The following is a 20,967-nucleotide window of genomic DNA, read 5'->3' on the forward strand; positions in this document are numbered from 1 at the left end:
TAAATTTAGGTTGTATATAATTCAGTTCCTGTAGCTAAAATGGAATCAGAGCAGAACATCAAAGTTAGGCTTGAATTTTAAGACTCTTACTTCGTTTATGGAACTTGAGAGAAATCAACCTTAGTGGGGCAGAATGTTGAAATCATAAATAAGACTAATATTTAGCCAGTGTAGTTGATTAGTATGACACTGAGAGTAGGAATGTTCTGATTCCAGCAGGAAACTGCATTTGAGAGAATATATACAATGGCGTCCATGTTAACTGTGATTCGTTCTGTAGTCTCAGAATGTGCTGCGGTGAACTCCTGAACAAAAAGTGAAAAGGGGAAATATTCTCCCTTCATTTAGCTATATATGAAAAACTGTTGCCCCAGCTGCTTCCCATTTGGATCTGGCCACAGTTGAGATATAGTATTTCCCCTTCTAAGGGGATGCATTTTTTATAGTTTCTTAAGCTCAAAACAAAAACAAAGCCAAAGAAAACCCTCTATACCTTAATAAAGTATTTGCCTATGAATAATATCTTATTTATTTATAAGATTTTACTTATCCATTTGTCAGAGAGAGAGAGGGAGAGAGGGAGAGGGCACACAAGCAGGAGGAGCAGCAGCAGAAGAAGCTGAGCAGGGAGCCCAATATGGGATCATGACCTGAGCTGAAGGCAGACATTTAACCGACTGAGCCACCCAGAGATCCCAAATATTTTAAAAATGTAGTTATTTTTTTAAATTATAGAACTTTACTCACTCTTATGGTTACTTCCTTAGAATGAGTTCCTAGGTTTGAAATTAAATCAGAGAATGTATAACTTTTTTGGGATTACTTATATATTATCAATCTACCCTTCAGAAAGTTTAATCAAGATCCCCTCCCACTAGTGGTATTTGAGATGATTCTTTTTCTTGTCTTACCCAATTTGGTATTTTGTATATAGTTGCCAACTGATGGATGAAAATGACATTGCATGTATTTTTTTTTAAGATTTTATTATTTATTTATTTAGTGAGAGCAGGGGGAGGGGCAGAAGGAGAGAGAATCTCAAGCAGACTCCTCGCTGAGTTCAGAGCCCAACATGGGGCTCGATTTCATGATCCAGAGGTCATGACCTGAGCCAAAAGCAAGTCAGGTGCTTAACCAGCTAAACCACCCAGGCGCCCTGACATTGCATATATTTTAAAATATGTATCTCCATTGTTTCATTTCCCTCTGTGAATATCATTTTTTATCATATTAAATAGAGCCACTTTGTATGGTTGGTAGTTCATTTACTGAACCAAGTGTACCTGGCTGAGTGCGCTGAGCCTACAAGACAAAGGTGGTGCTTTTCTCCTAACTCTATCCAGGAGGCTGTCTGGGTTACTTAAAGGACCTATACCAGATTTGCAGTTTTATTATAAATAATCATTCAGTCTTTAATTCACATTGCACAAGACAATGTCCAGAAATAGTTTCCTATTTAAGACATACATAGCATTTCCGTATTCATATTTTCTAATTAACCCTCTAATCGCAATGCTTATAACCAGTGTCTTAAGTGTTTAGATATTTTCACCAAACTGAAATGCAGATAATCAACACCATCTCCCCGCTTTGGAATCCAGGTTATTCAGCAAAGAAATGAAGAATGTGATCATACTCAGTTTTTAATTGAAGAAAAAGAGTCAAAAGAAGAAGACTTCTATGAAGATCTTGATAGATTTGAAGAAAATGGTACCCAGGAATCACGCATCAGCCCCTATACCTTCTGCAAAGCTTTTCCTTTTCACATAATATTCGACCGGGACCTAGTGGTTACTCAGTGTGGCAATGCCATCTACAGAGTGCTTCCGCAGGTAAAAGGACCTCACCCTGTTTTGAGGCCTGAGACAAAAGGCCGTGAAGGCACCTGTTGTTCCACACGGCCATTTATTCATTCAACACACTGAGTGTATTACATGTAATGTGCAGCACATGATACATCATAAATTTGTCACATGTGAGTTAAGTATATTTCAGCATATGCAACTTTCCCTAGGAGAACTACTTACTTATTTTTCTGTTTCAGTCACTTACAGGGACAGTGGGAAAATTATATGGGAATGCTTTTTTTTTTTTTAATGAGAAAATGGGTGATTTTCTGGTAACAAGCATCTTTCACTTATTTATTATTTGAGTGACTATATGTTGACTGAAAATAGCTTTCAAAGTCAATCATTGACATTTTTAGGGAAGAGAAGGGAATTGTACAAACACTAAAGAGGAAAGTGATAGATTCTCCTGGGGTTGAGCAGACAGAGCCTCGAAGGAAAACGGGGTGATGAAGAGAGTCTGCATTTAACTTGGGTTATTCAGACCATTTGAAAAATCCTTTCTATTTTTCTCTCTCACCTAACTAACTTTGAAGTTGTATCCAACATGTTGGAGATACTTCCCACTTGTAGTTAAAGAGCCTTACTAATGGCGGATTAGCCCAGATGGGCTCTGTTGTAGACCTATCCATCCAGAAGCAGGGTAGTACGCAGCGTGGGCTCCTGTGCCGGGCCTGCCTCCCTTTCACTGTATGAATGTGAGCCCGTTACCTCACCTTTCTCTGCCTATTTCCCCTTCATTACGGTGTGAGGAGACAGAGTGCATAAAGAGGGTCCAGTGTCTAAGCAATTATTAACTGTTACCCATTACTATTATTAGCCATCTCTTAATAAACCAGGAGTGTTTTCTGGTGGTTTTTCTACTTAAATTTCATCTTAAGTCACAGGCATTTGATACCTCACACTACCTTTTTAAAAGTCAGGTTTCTATTCTTTCTTCTTCCAAAATGCTTCCCTTACTTATATAAGCCTATATTGGGATATGAGTACTCTGAAGCCATATTCGGTTTTGTGTTCACGCAACGATATGATGCCTGTTTGATTGCTGAGTAACATAGGTCAAGCAGGAGCCCATGCTTGAGGCAATTCTCCTACCAAATGATTATGGTTTTCTAAGTCTTATTGAGCTGGCTTAATTTAATCTCAAATCGTAAGAATTATTTCTGCTAATCCCACGTTCTTTCCCTTTCATCTACATTTTAGCTCCAGCCTGGGAACTGCAGCCTCTTGTCTGTCTTCTCTCTCGTTCGTCCTCATATTGACATTAGTTTCCATGGGATCCTTTCACACATCAATACGGTTTTCGTGCTGAGAAGTAAGGTAATCAAGATACTTCTTTCAGTGTGAGTGAGTAAGGGATGTTTCAAATTAGAAGTGGCCCCAAGGGAAAGTTAGCTACTCTACCATTCTGTGATATGGAGGAACTATAGACAGATCCCAAACAAAACGTCAGAGGGAGTACTATTTCAAAGGCAACGTTACTGATTCTTGGTTTGCCCGAGGGGCAGTGGGACTCTTATCAACGGATCAGAATTAACAAAAATAAGTTTTGAGACTGTCTCATTGGGACAACGCAGTTTCACGTAATAAAACAAACATCTTTTACTTCCTTAAACTACCATGTGCTATTTTAGAAATCAAAACTGATAAAGAACGTTCTTTTAAACTTCAACCAAAGCCCGGATTTTATTCTTCCTTAAATTGTCCATTATTCTTCATGCCATTTTTGTGGGAAAATAAAAGTGATAACATATTCATCCAGTTGATTATTTAGGTAGCACCCAGATCTCATAGTTTCTGTTCTTCAGACTGGTGCAGCCAAAGTGTCTTGGAGTAAACATCCTGTCCTTCCTGTGACCCCCGCAAAGGCCTTACCCACACATGCTTGCCATATTTGGAACTATTCCCTGTTACTCTGTGAATGAAGGCAGAGGGAATGGAGGCTCTTGGGTCATTCTTTGCTAGAACTTAGTATTATATGTTGTAGCCATCCTGGAGAATCAGAAGTATGACTCATGGAAGCTTTCAACAAGTATGCCAACAGTAGTACAGCTGTTGTCTTTTTGGGTTCAAAGGAGCCAGTCAACTCGCTTTTCTGCCCTGTTTGCCAGGTAGCCAACTTTGCTTAATACCTGGTACCATTTTGGTGAAATGTCCTTCCTCATCTACATGGTACATTATTCTCCCTTATGGTTTGGTGGGAAGTGAAGCATGCCTGTCCTTTTTTTGCTGAATTGTTAGGAAAAAAGGTACTACTTAATGGTTATGTCTTGCCTTTTCAAGGAAGGATTGTTGGATGTCGAGAAATTAGAATGTGAGGATGAGCTGACTGGGACTGAGATCAGCTGCTTACGTCTTAAGGGTCAAATGATCTACTTACCTGAAGCAGATAGCATACTTTTTCTGTGTTCACCAAGGTAATCATTCTTTTTTGATTAATTATAATGGATATAAGTACCTATCTTTAGCTAACGGAAATTTGGTAACATTTTATTTAATCATGTCTATGCGATCGAAGTGTAATTAGATCTTACAACCCTTGTTTATATACCTCTCTATAACAAGGATAATTTCATTTAACACTTGTAATAAGCTCGGAAGAAATCATGTATTCTTTTTTATTTGCCCTGTCTTAATCAGCTTGCTGAGAGTTTATGCCATTGGATCATGGAAAAATCCAATCTGCAGGTAGCTAATTCTATAGCTTTATACCTTCCAAAGGAGTGTCACATAGAAAAACAATTCTGTAGAGCATCTGATACGATGGTGTGAATACATGAATATGTTTGGCACCGAGAAATTACTTTTTAAAAATATTTCTGGATTTGAACAATTTTATATCAAAAATATATAGCAACTTTAATCAGGATTCACTACTCAAAATATATTATTACACTGAAACTTATGTAAATTATGTTATTTATAATAACCATCAGAGGAAAGTAAAACTGTAGGATGCTGTGTTTCCAATTTGACAAACCATTTTACTAAAAGATGCATGGGAACTCACAATAAGAAAACTATATCTACATTTACTTAGAAAAATAGAAAAAGGTAACAGACATGTTAGGTGATATTTTGTGTATTTGTAGCTTTGCATAACTGAAAGCTATGCATGTTATTTAGTTAATACATTCAGTTAAGTATGTTTTGGTGAGTTATTGGCTAAAAATTTAAAGTCCACCATGGTCACTTTTCATTTAAATATACTACCTTAAAATCTCTAAAAACATAAGGAACTTTGTACAACTTCAATAAGCTATTAAAGACTACATAAGACTAATGACTTTTTTTCCTGAGAATATGTATCATGAAAATAAAAGAGGCAAAATTTAGAGAACATAAATACTTTATATTTTTTAGTCGCCCACGTTGATCTACTATATTTCATTGGCTGTCCCTAAGTTTGTTTCTTCTGCCTCTTTTCCAGTTGAGCTTTAGTAGAATGACAGATTTTCAGTAGGGACAGTTTCTATTCATGGAGATAAAGTTCTCTTGGGAAACAGAAGCAGACAATTTGGAGTCTTTTTGTTAATTGCCATATGCAGAAATACACATAGTGACACATTCACAGTTTGTCATGTGGTACCTGTCCATGTGTATAGAAAAGTTTGTTTTCACATTAAGTGAGATCACCTAAAAGCAGTTTTACTTGTAAAGTAAATAATTTCAAGACAATTAGAAAAAATATGTTAATAGTTCATTAAAATAATAAGTAAATTTGTAGAAAAGTGAGACATAATTTGATTGTTTTCTAACTCAATATGTACATTTTCATTTTAAGTTTATAATCTTTTTTTTTTTTTTTTTTCTCTGCTCATGGTCTTGTCTACCATTTGTCAGATGATCTGGCCTCTTTTCAGATGGGTCTATTCTGAAAGTGAGCTTTAACATACATATGCATTTTAGCACAATCTAAAGAGACCATGTGCTAAATTAGTAAACTTTTAGATCATTTTATTTCTCTCTATTGACATGCTTTCATTTGTGGACATTTCTGCTGAGAATATGTAAGAAGGAGACATTTTATCAGTCCAAAATTCTTCAGTAAAGTCATAACTTGTTATATCATTTTAGAGAAATTCTTATTGGGAATGCCCAGAAGTAATTACTTTATATTTAAAGAATTCAAACCAATAACGTAACCTTAAGACATTTTAACCAAAAAATAAGGTTTTAAAAAACAGTCACTTACCAGATCATAGCTGAATCAGTAAATATTAGTATGCTATTCTAAAAATAACTTAGGTTAAAAAAAAAAACTTAGGCTAGAGGGATGCATAAAATCTAGCAGGATTAAATAATGTTTCAAAAATGAGAAAAATTTTCAAAGGGAACAAGAGTAGTAGAAGACATTAGAACCAGAAGGGAGAGTAGCACATAAAATACATGTGAAAGAGTTATAAATACGTAAAATATATGCGGAAGATAAGTCATAAATTTGATTGTAAAATTTTAATCATTGTGTCTAAGAGGGAAAAGTAACCAGTTACACAAGGCCAAAATGAACTGGTTTCTCAAGAGAGGCACTATTATCTCTGTTCCAGAGGGTAAAAGGACATTTTTCTTCATCTCTTTATAATGAGGGGGAAATGCGATAGCAGTGAATACAGCCTTGTGTTAAATACCCGATCAGGTCGCACGGGATGGGTTTCTACCTTATCTTGCCGTTTAGGCCGATGGCACCAAAAGTGTGATTTGGCAAAATGTATGTCAAGTTCATCACTGCTTTTTGATAGATTTTTAATATATAAAAGAATGAAGTCATAACCTTCATGTGACTCCCCAGTTTTCTTGTCTGTAGCCTGACCTGTTGAATGGGTAGGAGGAACTGAGTGGTAGGAGGTGACAGGATTATACTCCTTGACAGTTACCGGGCTCAGGATTATCATGTAGATAAGTTGGCGCTGATTTTGCATCATTTCCCTGTATAACAGTGTGATGAATCTGGACGATCTGACACGGAGAGGTCTGTATCTGAGTGACATCCCTCTGCATGACGCCACGCGCGACCTCGTTCTTTTGGGAGAACAATTCAGGGAGGAATACAAACTGACCCAGGAACTGGAAATCCTCACAGACCGGTTGCAGCTCACATTAAGAGCCTTGGAAGATGAAAAGAAAAAGACAGACACGTAAGCACCGAGCATCGTGGTGAAGGAAGGGCTTTGTATAGTGTGACTCCACTACAGTTAAGTCTGATCAGCACACCAAAGTTGCATGGAACCCGCTGTAGCTCCCGAGTAGTAAATAAAATCTTCTGTGTCACTTAAAAAAAAAGTATGCGTACAGAAATAAGTCAGTCTTAATGGTAGTGGGAATATGTCTTCAGTTTTTACGTTGAAAGAACAGATGCCAAAATATCTCTCTTGGAAAATCAGCATAATAATTCAAACGCATGTTTAAATTGGAACTCTCCATTCATTCATTCCTTCATGTGAGAGCTGTGTACTGAGCAACCTCTGTGTGCCAGGGGCTGGGTGGGCTCCGAGGGTTACGAGGAACACTGTCCTTAGAATAGGACTTTGTCTTTTAAGGGATTCTCTGAGTCTACGTTATTTTAGGGCTTGGCAGATAGGAATTTGACAGATTGTGATGTCATCTGTAATCACAACAATGACATCTGTAATGAGATATGTTAACAAAAATAACAAAATCTGGGGTGCCTGGATAGTTCAGTCAGTTTAGCGCCAGACTCTTGGTTTTGGCTCAGGCCATGATCTCAGGGTTGTGAGATTGAGTCCCCTTTTGGGCTCTGTGGTCAGTGGGGAGTCGGCTTGTAAGATTCTCTTTCCTTTTGCTCCTCACCCACCACATGTTCTCTCTCTCTCTCAAATAAATAAATCTTAAAAAAAATGACAAAATCTAAAACTCCTATTTTTCTATGAATGGTGTATTAAATTGTGAAATATTGGACAAATAGCATTAAAGGTAGTACTTCCTTAAGCATCAATAACTTCAAAAATATATGATATAATTAAAACTTAAGGAATAAAATTGTGCCTTTTGTGTATGCTTCTGAATAAGATAAATAGAATTTTAATAAATTAAAATGCTATATTGGGGGTGCCTGGGTGGCTCAGTGGGTTAAAGCCTCTGCCTTAGGCTCAGGTCATGATCCCAAGGTCCTGGGATCGAGCCCCACATTGGGCTCTCTGCTCCGCGGGGAGCCTGCTTCCTCCTCTCTCTCTGCCTGCCTCTCTGCCTACTTGTGATCTCTGTCAAATAAATAAATAAGATCTTTAAAAGAAATAAAAATAAAATAAAATGCTATATTGGCATCTTTATAGGAACTTTTAGACTCAAAATGGATATATAAAAACCCACGAATTTTGTAATCTGATCATTTCATGCCATTTCAGTTTTCCCTGTCATGGGAGAAAAGAAAAACCTTAAAAAAAAAAGAAAAAAGGTAATACTTCATTTTCAAGAAATTTATTTGAATATGCAGTGTGCATACTACTTGGTCTCATTTGCATATTTTAGTTAAAGGCACTAAATCACTGGAGTTTCATAAGAGATTTTACCCAGGGTCTTGTCTGTTCATTTTTAATGCGATATAATTGGCAACTGTCTTGTTGGAAAGGTGAACTGATCTGTCTTACTTCCCATAAGAGCTATTTCATTCTCGAACACCCATATATATAGATAACAGCATCACTTTCTGTACTTTTCTTTCCATTGATACATGTGTAGCTGCCCTTGGATGAATGCTGTGCCCACATATAAACACACCACTTAACTATTTATTGATAGCATGGATGACATAGAGAATGCCATTCAAAGTCCATCTTTATCCTTAGCTGCTTAATTCACTTGTCTTGACCCTTGTATGAGGAAACTGAAAGCTATGTATAGTTTCTTTGAGACCTCTTCACTTTCCTTGTGACCCTAAGTGAACTCCTTAGTCTACCAGGTATTTTGCAAATTTCAGGAAGTCCCTAGGGCAGGCAGCTCAAATTCCTCCTGCTGCTTGAAAACCAATTCAAACTGTATCCTTTACTGGTGAGTGGTACAACTTCATCCCTGAAAACAACATATTTTATGAAGCCTGTACGATTAAACATAGCATGGTATGCCCTCTGGCTCTAGGGAAGAAAAAGGCAGAGAAGCCTCATTTGTTCTGTTGGGTCCTCATGCCAAGAGACATCGATCGCCCTAGTTTCTGCTTCTCTCCTGTCATCCCTCGGCCCTCATCCCCTTCCTGTGTGTTTACCACACTTGCCCCTCAGCGTAATCCCTGAAGTCATCAAAGTAATCTCCATATTGCCTGTAGAAATACAATCCTTTCTTGCCTAGTTCAGTCTTCATCTGTTTTATCATTGTCTTATGGAAGAGTGAGTCATGAATGAGCCTGGGGAAAAATCTTTTTTTTTTTTTTTTTTAAGATTTTTATTTATTTATTTGACACAGAGAATAAGGGAGACAGAGAGAGGGGGAGAGAGAGAGAGAGCACAAGCAGGGGTAGGGGCAGAGGGAGAGGGAGAAGCAGGCTCCCCCCTGAGCAGGGATTCCCAATGTGGGACTCGATCCCAGGACTCTGGGATCATGACCTGAGTGGAAGGCAGGTGCTTAACAGACTGAGCCACCCAGGTGCCCAGAAATCTTCTTTTAATATTATTTACACAAATTCAGGTAGATTTCTTATTCCTAAGAGATAAATGTGGCCCTGGTATTTTGCTACTCAGACAGCATTTTAAGTGCTAGTGATGACAGCTTTCAAACTGTGAACCATAATAGCAGGTCAGAATTCAGTACCACAGATGAAAACTTTGTCCTATTACCAGTCTTCCACTTTGCCTGTTTATATGTTTGGCTTATTTTCATTTGGTGTGAACTGGTTTGGATTTGCAGATGTTGTATGTGATGAAAACAAATAAATCACAGCATCTTCGATACCTCCCTTACATATACGGCCAGTTATGGGTGTCCTATTACCACCCCAGAATTTTACAGTACACACGACATCAAAGCTCTAGGAGGTGGACAGTAGAAGCACTAAGGCTCTTCCCATCATTTCTTACTGTGGCTTTTTCCCCACCCTGCTGACCTGAACAGGTTGCTATATTCTGTCCTCCCTCCGTCTGTTGCCAATGAGCTGAGACACAAGCGTCCGGTGCCTGCCAAAAGATACGACAACGTGACCATCCTCTTCAGCGGCATTGTGGGCTTCAATGCTTTCTGTAGCAAGCACGCATCTGGAGAAGGGGCCATGAAGATTGTTAACCTCCTTAATGACCTCTACACCAGATTTGACACATTGACTGACTCTCGGAAAAATCCATTTGTTTATAAGGCAAGTCCAGGTCATATCCTAATGTGGGATTCTTTGGAGTCTGAATTCCAAGGCCCTACACTCAGAGGCATCATAAGCACCTTCTCTGACACTAGCCGTATAGCCATGCAGCAGCCAGCCTCCATGTATTTACTGTTTACCATTTTCTTAAATGATTCCCTCTTGTTATAAAACTTTTTTTTCCTAGTAAACAAAAGGAATAGTGCTGATGATCCCCTAGTGAAAATGAAATGTTCAGCAGCTCATTGGCACTTACGTTAATGAATCTGTGCAGGTTGTTTATGATACGTAATATAAATAATAACATTTGTTGTATGCTCTGCAGGAGACATTTTTACTGAAATATATAAATGCTTAGCATGGGAAAGAAGTTGGAGACCAGGAGAAGGGTACTGGGGACTCAGATCTGCTTTTAGATAACACGGACTTGAAGATAAACATTTATAAGATATTTCTGCTCTTTGTTTCAATTGAAAACAAATATAATTTTGGAAAAATGAAGTTAGGAGATTATTGCTTCATAAAAGTAAGAATGTTAGCTAAACCATCTCCAGGCATCTGGAGTAATAGGAGTGCCACAAAGACTATTGATTTTATAGTGGTTTTCTGAGGTATAATGTAACACTTCGTGAGCACGTTAAATATAAATAGTTAATGAACATGATAAATCACTGGGCTTTGGGTAGTAGCCCTTGTGCCATAAACCATCATTATTTTAGGGAGTTAATGGTAATTAATTGTCCATTGAATTGTAAGGGTATCTGGGGTGAGAAACCCGGAATTACTAGGGAGAGAATAATGCTGTGTCTGGACCTGCCTGTAATCAAAGACCTCAAGTGCCATGTGTGTAAATCTGAAATAATTATAAGGTTTCATCTTGTTGGAGTTGAATGCATTAGAATTTTAAAAGAATTCAGAGAAGGAGAGTTTGAAGTTACCGGTAGCCTTGAAAAAACATTGTTTATATATAAGGGTAGCAAATGAAATGGTAATGTTTATTCTAACCAAGGAACATGTGAATTATATGTGCTGTGTTAGGTCGAAACAGTTGGTGACAAGTATATGACTGTGAGTGGTTTACCAGAGCCATGCATCCACCATGCACGGTCCATCTGCCACCTGGCCTTGGACATGATGGAAATTGCTGGTCAGGTTCAAGTGGACGGTGAATCTGTTCAGGTTAGTGAATAAAACCCATATAATAGTAGTAGGAGACCCTTGTGGACAACTGACCCATTCTTTACCAGGCAGTCATTAATTGTATAGATTATAATCTTTTCTTATATCCCATTTTTTCATAAAGATGGGAAATCTGTCCACCTATTTGAAATTACCTAGTCTATTCCATGTAGTAAAATCATGAGGGTGAGATAAAACTCCCTGTCCTTTCTGGCTTATTTTTAAATACCTCTTTCCTGTGTCTCATCTGAGTTGCCAGAGTCATATCTTTGGAAATCTTCAGACTTTAGAAAATGAACGTTCCTCTTGGAAGACAGATTTCTGTGAGGGTTTTTTGTTTTTATAAATACACTTTGAGTTCTTTTGTTTTATAAACATGCTATAACACACTTGGGGTTCTTCTAGAGAATCCTTAAGATTTTTATATGATGATTCTACATTCTGTAATGTAAAGAAATAAAAAATTAGTGTTTTGGTGATTGAACTTATGGAAACAAAGTTTGGATTTCTGCAGATAACAATAGGGATACACACGGGAGAGGTTGTTACCGGTGTGATAGGACAGAGGATGCCGCGGTACTGCCTTTTTGGAAACACCGTTAACCTCACAAGCAGAACAGAAACCACTGGCGAAAAAGGAAAAATAAATGTGTCTGAATATACCTACAGGTAAGAGAACATGTCTTAGTATTGACTGCTTTGCAAGAAAAAAGTCTCTTAATGTGTGGCTTAACTCTCAGTGGCTTTATTATTTTTAAACAGTCATCACTCATGCTCTTAGGACTGTTTATTTCTTATTTGAGAAAATTGGGTCCTTACTCCCACTTCTAATGGTTCCACACCACCTTAGGAATTCCCTGTATGATCATTGTCACTAAAACCTTGTGTTACCTTTAAATACAACTGTAGTGTGGGTCACTACACTACACTACACTTAATTTCGGTTCATACCACTTTCTCTATACAACCATACTCCATACGACTATCTCTCTTCCCTGTCCCCTGTCTTTTAGATGTCTTATGACACCGGAAAACTCAGATCCACAGTTCCATTTGGAGCACCGAGGCCCCGTGTCCATGAAGGGCAAAAAAGAGCCAATGCAAGTTTGGTTTCTTTCCAGAAAAAATACGGGAACAGAGGTATGACTAATCAGCATGCAATTCCTTTTTTTAAAGACAGAATATAAATACAGAGCGCTAAAAATAAGTGAATAAGTAAATAAATAAAATAGAGAAAGAGCTAGATTATAATCACTGGGAATAGGTTTCATTTGAAAAGAACTCTTGCTTACAGACATGAACTCTCCAGTGAAGCAGAGGAAATACTAAAACATTAATGAGCCAGTTAGAACAATAAAAACTTCCCTAAGTTTACTTTACTTTATACTTTATGCAGCGTTGCCAGCTTTTGTCTTCTAATGAAATGAAAACCAAAAGCACCAGAAGGGGAAGACCTGTTTTTGTTTGTTTGTTTACTTTTATTCTTCTGCCATAATCTGATTTAAACACGGCTGAGGTGAGAGGGCTGTGGGGGCGAGTCCTCTTCCCTTAGCTCCCTAAACCATTCTGAGATCACCATCCGGGCAGAGTCAGGACCACAATTTGTAGGTGGTTCCTTCATCACGAAGCTTCGGATTCTTCTGAGGGCCAAGCTGTCTCCCTGTGGAATGTCTGGCGATCTTTAGACGTCCTAGTCCCATGGCGTTTTTCCTAGAAAGAAGAGCGATTTATAACCTTCTCGAACCTGAATGACTGCGTAGGGCAGCCTCAGGTTGGTGCTCGTGCTAGGGTCCCACTCCAGCTGCAAGGCACGCTAAGCCGTCCTCAGACAATGGCCCTCCGCCCCGACTCCCACCGGGCCTGCGCACACCAAGGTCATGCCCACTCTGTTGCCAAGCAGAGCGCTGCATCAGAAGCGAGTTGGATACTTTGTTCCCCTGTTGATGTACTGGTTCTTTAGAGGGGGAGGGGGAGACTCACTGAGTATATTTCTTTTTTCCGTAGGCATGCATCCCCCTAAAAATGCTGGTGGAGTGTAAGTCCTAAAAGAAATGGAATGACAAATTTTAAAATATTTATCTTCATCTTCTTTCTGGTCTTTTTACCTTAAATAGTTTACTTGTGGTGTTGGCATGTTTACGGATATTCTTCTGATAAATTAAATTCTACCTCAACTGTTGCTCATTTGAGGTGGGTGGCCCTGTTTCCCCCAGAATGAGGATGGGAGGCAGCAAAACAGATCTGAATGCAGATCACATTTTCATATGATGAAAAAAAAATATTTGGGGGGATACTACCTGCTTTATTATCACCGAAAATGAATCCCTGTTTATCCCACTCTTGAAAGGAAACAACTCGGGATGACGACTGAATGTTGGACCATGGGATGAAGAGGACCGCAGAAAGGGCTCCCATGGTCCCCAGTCACATGCCTCGCCTAGGAGCCATTATTCCTGTGGTTACATATTTCGCTTTGTCCCTTGCAATTATCCCAAGCCTTTCTCCTTGGTATAGCTTTCATGATTCACTACTCAACCTTAGCTCTGCTTTTGATTATTTTCAAGGTTTAGTATATTACCTGAAGTTTGGCTTTAGATGTGAATGATGTGAGCTTCCTGTGTCTTAAGATCTACCACTGAACATGGTAATTTGCAAGTGGTAGGCACCCAATAAATATTTGTTGAATTTAATTAAATGACACTGAACAGTATTTGGTCATGTGTATATATCATATCATGGCTTACCAAATCTGTTTAGTGTTCCATATATATGTCTATGTATGTTTTAATGACTATAATAACATAAAACAAAATTTATATTGTGCCAGTGTATATCATTATAGAAATCATTTTCTAAAGGAGTGAGTTCTAAGTTTTAGGAAAAAAATGCCATTTATTTTCAGATTCCCAAAATAAGAATTAATATACCACACTAAGAACATAGTGACTATTTTGAATTGTACTCATTTTCCTTCAAAAATAGAGGGTGCACATTCCTGTTCCAAAATATTTGGTTGCTCACTCAAATCATATATAACTTGGCATTATAATTCCTCTAAAATTCTATGTTTGTAGTATATCCCTTATATTAAATCTCGTTAACCACTTGCAGCTGTTACAAAAAGCTGTACTGTTTCACACTGAACAATTACCTTAGCTTGGGATAAATGTTGGGCTCTCTAAACACATCCAAGAATAAAATTGGAGACACCACTCGGATACTCCTGAAAGAGCCATTTCTGGCCTTTTATTTCTAGAAATGGGCTTCCTTTTCTTAGCTTGGAAGAATGTAATTATATCCAAGCCATCATGTTCAGAAAAGTTACTTTAATTTTGGCATCAAATGCATTCCTGTTGGAATAATTGGCCTATTGTTCTTAACTATCTCTGATAATTTATTAATATCTACCTTTATAAAATATAGTGCAACTACTTTTGTGTAAAAATGTTTGTCTTGAAATTTAGCATTTCCTATCAGCACATCTATATATGTATAAATGTTCCATGTTCATGTGTAGGAGAATCTGCAATAAATTATTTTTTCCACTTGTCTCTAGACAGTTTGTATTTCAACAAAAATGTTATTAATGTTATTGTTGGCCATATTATTACTGCCATTTTTATAAGTACATTTTATAATTTTCCCAATTCTGCATTTTATTATTTTTTAAAAAGATTTTATTTATTTATTTGACAGAGAGAGAGAGATCACAAGTAGGCAGAGAGGCAGGCAGAGAGAGAAGGGGAAGCAGGCTCCCCACTGGGCAGAAAGCCCAATGCAGGGCTCCACCCCAGGACCCTGGAATCATGACCTGAGCTGAAGGCAGAGGCTTAGCCCATTGAGCCACCCCAGTGCCCCTGATTCTGCACTTTAAATTAATTTTGATTCACTGTGGTTATACAGTTGAATGGCTCCTCTTAGCTTCATCCTCAAACACTGCTTATCTTCAGTACCAACAAAGTGGGAGAAGCAAGACTAGACCTGGAGGGGCAGATCCACAGATCAATAGGAAATGACAGCAGCCCTTGAGGATCTCAGTCTTTTAGGAGTGAAAAACACATATACGAATAATTAAAATGTGTGACATTTGCAGTGATAAAACACAGTTAAGATACTAGCAAGGCCCTAGGCCAAGTCCAGCAACCTACCTCAGGATCTCCAGCTTCTCCCCTGCCCAGTCCTCACTGGCAGCATGAATTCCGTGTGCTGAGTTGGCTTTGCCAATTCTCTTCTTAATTTCTAAATTCCTTGAAGTCTCTTTGTTGCACTGACCCTGATGACCATTTTGTATTTATTTGTTTTCACTTTTTTTTTTATTATTGTTTCTGGTCAATTACTTCACATACATTTTTTGGTAAGAATTTTAAGCATAAAGAAAAGGTCAAAGGACTTGTACAGGGTACCACCATTCACTTGCCACCTGGATTCTAGAGTTATTAAAAATTTCCTAAATTTTTGTCAATTCCCTTTAATCCATTTTCTAGATCTTTTATTTATTTTGGAGAGCTATAAACCACATACTATAAAACTCACTTTTTAGAAGTGTACAATTTAGTGGTTTGGGTATATTCACCCGGTTGTATAACCATCTAATTCCAGAATACTTTCATTATGCCCAAAAGACGAACTGTAACCATCAGCAGTCTATACCAAATTGACCCCTTCCCCCAAAACCCTGGCAAGACTAATCTATTTTCTGTCTCTAAGGATTGGCTCACTTTGGGCATTTCATATAAGCAGAATCATACATACGTGGCCTTTGTATCTGTCTTCTTTCACTGAGTATAATGTTTTTAAGGTTTGTCTGTATTGAACCATGAATCAGTATGTCCTTACTTGTTATGTTTGAATAATATTCTGTTGTATAGACATACCATGTTTTGTTTACCCATTCGTAAACTGGTGGGCATTTGAGTTGTTTCCACTTTTGGTTAATATGAATAATGATCTTGTGACCATCTGTGTACAAGCTTTTGTGTGCCTATGTGTTTTCAGTTCTCTTATGTATATACCTAAGAGTTTAATTTCTGGGTCATACAGAACTCTAGGTTTAACTTTGTGAGGAACTGCTCAACAGTTTTCTAAGGTGGCTGCACCAATTTTCTTACCCACCAGCAGTGTAGGAAGCCTGTAATTTCTCTACATCTTCCACAACACTTGCCATATTGTCCATCTTTTTGATTTAAGCCATTCTGGTGGGTGTGAAGGGCCATCCATTGTGGTTTTGATTGGTATTTTCCAAATGACTAATCATGTTGAACATCTTTTCATGTGCCATTGGGTGGTGGGTGGTCCTGCCAGGCCACCCATAGAGTCCGCAATGACCACCTGACTGTCGCCCTCTCCTTGAAGATCCAGAGCTAGAGGGGGAGCATCCAGCTATCTGCTGGGATGCCCAGGATCCACACCCCCAACGCTGTCCATCTCCAGGCTCCCACCACTACTAAGCTCTTCTCTGGCGCTGGTTCCCACCGTGGACCTACCATAGCTTCAGAGGGACCCAGCAGCTCTTGTGGTGCCTGGGACTGGAGACTGATGAATGAGGGGCCCACAGAGGTGCAGGAGCGATGGTGATGGTGTGGGAAGTGGAGCTGAAGTGCACTGTGCTTTGGTGAGGCATGATAGTTTATCACAACTGTGGTCAAGGGGGGGAAAGCATGGATGATTACTATGACACCACATGGGTGAGGAACTTGGCAGTGGTCGAAGTCAGAAGGCCTGTGAACCTCTTTGAACCACGGTACCATCATCTGTAATACAGGAATGATCTCCCCATGAATTTTTTCAGAGGAAATGAATGGGTGAGAGGGTCTTGGCATTTTGTTTTCTCTCACCACTTTATGGACATTTTTCCTCTTCTCGTGTCTATTCTGCAAAATATAAGCTGAATAACATTACCAATGAAAGATATTTGGCTATTGAAAAGTTGAAAAAAAAATTATTTGCCCCTTTATAAATTGGGTTATTTGTTTTTTAATAGTGGAGTTGTAGCTTTTATATTCTGTACACTAAATCAGATCACAATTTGCAAAAATTTTCACCTAATATGTGGGTTTTTTCACTTTCTTGGTAGTGCACTTTGAAGCTCAAATTTTTAAATTTCGATGTAGTTAAATTTCTCTGTTTTTCTTTGGTTGCTTATGCTTTAGATATCTCTTAAGAAACCACTGTCTGATCTATCTGATCCAAGATCACAGAAATTTACAACTGTGCTTTCTACCAAGGGCTTTATAGTTTAACTCTTACATTTAGGTATTTGGTACCTCCTGAGTCACTTTTTGTATGTGGTAGCTAGAGGGGTCCAATGTCCTTCTTCTGCTGGTGGAGGTTCACTTACCCCAGCATCATTTGTTGAAAAGACCATTCTTCCCTCATTGAATTGTCTTGGCACCCTTCTTGAAAATAAAATGGACCAGAGTAAGGGTTAATTTTCGGAATCTCAATTCTCTCCCATTGACTTAGATCTATCCTTATGCCAGTACTACACAGTCTTGTTCACTGAAGATTTGTAGTGAGTTTTGAGACTGGGAAATACAAATGTTCTAACTGTTCTCTAGCAGCTAGTTAAGCATTGACTTTCCTTGATTTCTTCCTCATGTCCTTTAATAATCTCACTTGTCCAATCTGTGATGACTAATGATCATGACTAACACTAGTGGCACCTTTACTTTGTGCAAGGTTTTATTCTTGCCACTTTATATGGCTTATTTCTTCAACATCCTCACAACCTAAATAAGTATGTTTTGTTTTTTATTGTGCCGCTGTATTTTGTTTGTTACCATTTCACTTTGATTGTTACATCCATTTTTATAGAGAAAAATAGTCAGTAGTTGTACATGTTTTGATGCCTGTCTTTGTCAGGTTGGGAGAACTGATCATACACTTGATCTTAGCCAAAAGGCCGAGAAGCGATGGGAGAATTGATTATATATTTCCTCTTATAAGAAATGTGAAAGTTTGCCCAATTTTTTTCTGGGATAGTTTAACCAATATTTTCATTACCTGATCCTTTAAAAGTTGGAAACAATTTCCCAGGAAGATCTCCAGATTCAGCGCCTTTGTTTTATTTTTGTTTGTGGGGTAACTCTCTATTGCTTACTGTGTCACTTCTCTGGGAACTGATCTCTTAACTTTTTAACTTATTAGACTTAATATTAGTTTTTATTAAAAAAACCTACCCATTCAGATTTTTAAAAGTATTTTAGCAGGCATACTAAGTAAGCTTTTATGATATTTAAATTTTTTCTCACTTTCGAGGATTATTTTGCCTCAAATAGTGTTTGTTTTCTTCATTTGTCCCTTAGTCCTGTTAATTAGTGACTTTTTTTCTGTTTTCATAGAACTGGCTTTTGGATTGCTTAGTTTTACTATTTTTCTATTTTCCAACTTTAAAATGTTTCTTTTAATCATTAATTTCTTCTTTCTGTTGTATTTAATTCAGGTTTTTTTTGTTTCACTTTTTTGAGTTATATGTTTGTCTTAAAAATTGAATGCTATAGGGGCACCTGGATGGCTCAGTTGGTTAAGCGTCTGCCTTCGGCTCGGATCCTGATCCTGGGATCCTGGGATCGATTCCCCCATCAGGCTCTCTGCTCAGTGAGGAGTCTGCTTCTCTGTCTCCCTTGCCCCTCCTTCCTGCTTATGCTCTCTTTTCCGCATGCACACTCTCTTTGTCTCTCTCAAATAAGTAAATAAAATCTTTTAAAAAAAAATTGAATGCTATACAATGTCCTCTGATAAAAACATTTGGACCAAGTATTCTGATATGCCATGTTTTAGCTATCATGATTTTTTCACTATTATTGTGTTTTAATTTTCCAGTTTTATTTGGTATTTTCCTTTTGTTCCAGGACTCCTATAATCATGCGTTTTTAATTTTCACTTTTTTTCTGTATTTTCTCTTTTCTTTGTCCCAACTCTTCTGTCCTGATCAATATGGATCCTATTCCCAGCACCATCTTTTCTGTATAGGTAGTTGTCCTGGGAAAGAGAACTTGTAGGTTATTCTCAGTTATCGTCGATCCCATCCCATCCCATCCCATCCCATCCCATCCCATCATCATCAGACCTTGCCCTTGTCTCCTCATACTCACTCAATAATTGGTTTCTGTAGACTGCTGTTCCAGTTTTGGTTGTTGTAGTCTCAGATTGGTCAACTGAGCTTTCTAGTACATATGAATTTGTGATATCAGATTCTCAGATTTGGAGCACCAGGTCCTTCCTCCTATTTTGTCCCTCATAGATAATTACCCTGTCTGATGATTTTAGCTACCAGTGGTTCCCAATCCATAAGTCTGAGGAACATTTGGGTGACAATTAAGTAATTTTGTACTGGTTTAGGCATCTGTGGGTTTTGGACTTTGCAATTTTAATTGTTATGCCTGTTTTTAAGGGACATTCAGGAAGAGTCCAAAACTGCAGTGAACTGCCATCTTCCCAGAATCCAACATATATTTATTGAGTGTTTACTTGTGGCAAGCACTGCTGTAGGTGTTAGGGATGTATCAATGAACAAACAACCCAGTGTTCGAAGCACTTAAATTCCAGTTTTGGCGTCTTGAATATTTTAAAAAATCTGCTTTATTCCCCTACACTCCTTACTTCAAGTATTTATCATCTCTAAGCTAAACAATTACAAGATCTTTCTAAGTTTTCCTACTTCCTGTCTCTTCTGCCTCCATTCCCCACTGTGCTGTGAGAGTGGTCTTTCTCAAATCAAAACTACCCTTTGCCTAAGATCACTTAATTGCTATCCATTTGTCTAGACACCCTCAGAGAGCATACACAATTGTCACCTTTACCAGCCTTATTTGTTAGTCGCTGCTTTTGTAATTTTTCAGTTTGCTCTTTCTGGAATGCCCTGCGCCCATACTCTACTGGCAAATTTCCAATTCTCTTCGGCACTCAGTTCAGTGTTCTCTCATTGGAGATTTCCTGGGCAAATTTAGTTCTTCCTTACCTTATTATTTCACAGTACTTACCATGGTTAGCACATTGTGTATATGTCTGTTTCTATTTTGGGCTTTAAGTTATTTAAGGTTAAAATAGTTCCTCCTTTCCTAGATTTATCCCTTGAACCCACCACAAAATGGACATTCAATATTTGTTGAGTGAAGGAAGGAAGAGAGCAGTCTTTTTGAGTCGTGGGGCCGAAAATCAGAATTGAAGGGAAAGAGAAATGGGAACTGGACAAAAAAGGAAACCAAAAAGACTTCAAAAAATGGCTTTACTCTATTTGTGCTTGAAGAAAACCATACTGTCATTGGTGCAGGGGCTGATTTAGAGAGAGGAGAATCAGGATTGAAGGTGGTAGGGAGCCTCTCCTACTTTGGTTTTGGGCCTGCCTTAATGTGGTGTCAGAACAGAAGGTTTATTGAAGACAGATCAAAGTTCAGTGAAACAAACCTAGTGAAAACCACCAAAAAAAAAAAAATAGAGCCAAATGTTATGAAAATGTTATGACAGTTTGAACTGAAGATATAAGTACATGTTTTAGTGTGGAGGTTCCTTAAGAAATTATACAATAAAGTTTCCCTATGACCCTGCAATTGCACAATTGGGTATTTACCCCAAAGATACAGATGTAGTGAAAAGAAGGGCCATCTGCACCCCAATGTTCATAGCAGCAATGGCCACGGTTGCCAA

The 20,967-nt window shown here is 38.1% G+C and overlaps 1 protein-coding gene and 1 pseudogene across 3 annotated transcripts in view; one reads left to right on the plus strand and one right to left on the minus strand.

Annotated features, from left to right (window-relative positions):
• Positions 1-14,871, plus strand: part of GUCY1B1 (guanylate cyclase 1 soluble subunit beta 1) — a 47,296-nt gene extending 32,425 nt beyond the window's left edge. For all 3 annotated transcript variants that reach the window (XM_032862924.1, XM_032862933.1, XM_032862942.1), the window contains 9 exons: positions 1,602-1,832; positions 3,051-3,167; positions 4,131-4,264; positions 6,785-6,982; positions 9,906-10,143; positions 11,182-11,322; positions 11,837-11,991; positions 12,336-12,462; positions 13,670-14,871. In XM_032862924.1, the coding sequence (XP_032718815.1) occupies positions 1,602-1,832; positions 3,051-3,167; positions 4,131-4,264; positions 6,785-6,982; positions 9,906-10,143; positions 11,182-11,322; positions 11,837-11,991; positions 12,336-12,462; positions 13,670-13,693 (1,365 nt within the window). In that variant the 3' untranslated portion in view covers positions 13,694-14,871. The remainder of the gene's footprint in view (positions 1-1,601; positions 1,833-3,050; positions 3,168-4,130; positions 4,265-6,784; positions 6,983-9,905; positions 10,144-11,181; positions 11,323-11,836; positions 11,992-12,335; positions 12,463-13,669) is intronic.
• Positions 14,872-18,139: 3,268 nt separating this feature from the next.
• LOC116871951 lies at positions 18,140-18,235 on the minus strand (annotated as a pseudogene).
• Positions 18,236-20,967: the final 2,732 nt, after the last annotated feature.

The sequence above is a fragment of the Lontra canadensis genome, unplaced genomic scaffold, assembly GCF_010015895.1.
Source record: "Lontra canadensis isolate GAN:19392208 unplaced genomic scaffold, GSC_riverotter_1.0 scaffold1, whole genome shotgun sequence".
Lineage (NCBI taxonomy): Eukaryota > Metazoa > Chordata > Mammalia > Carnivora > Mustelidae > Lontra > Lontra canadensis.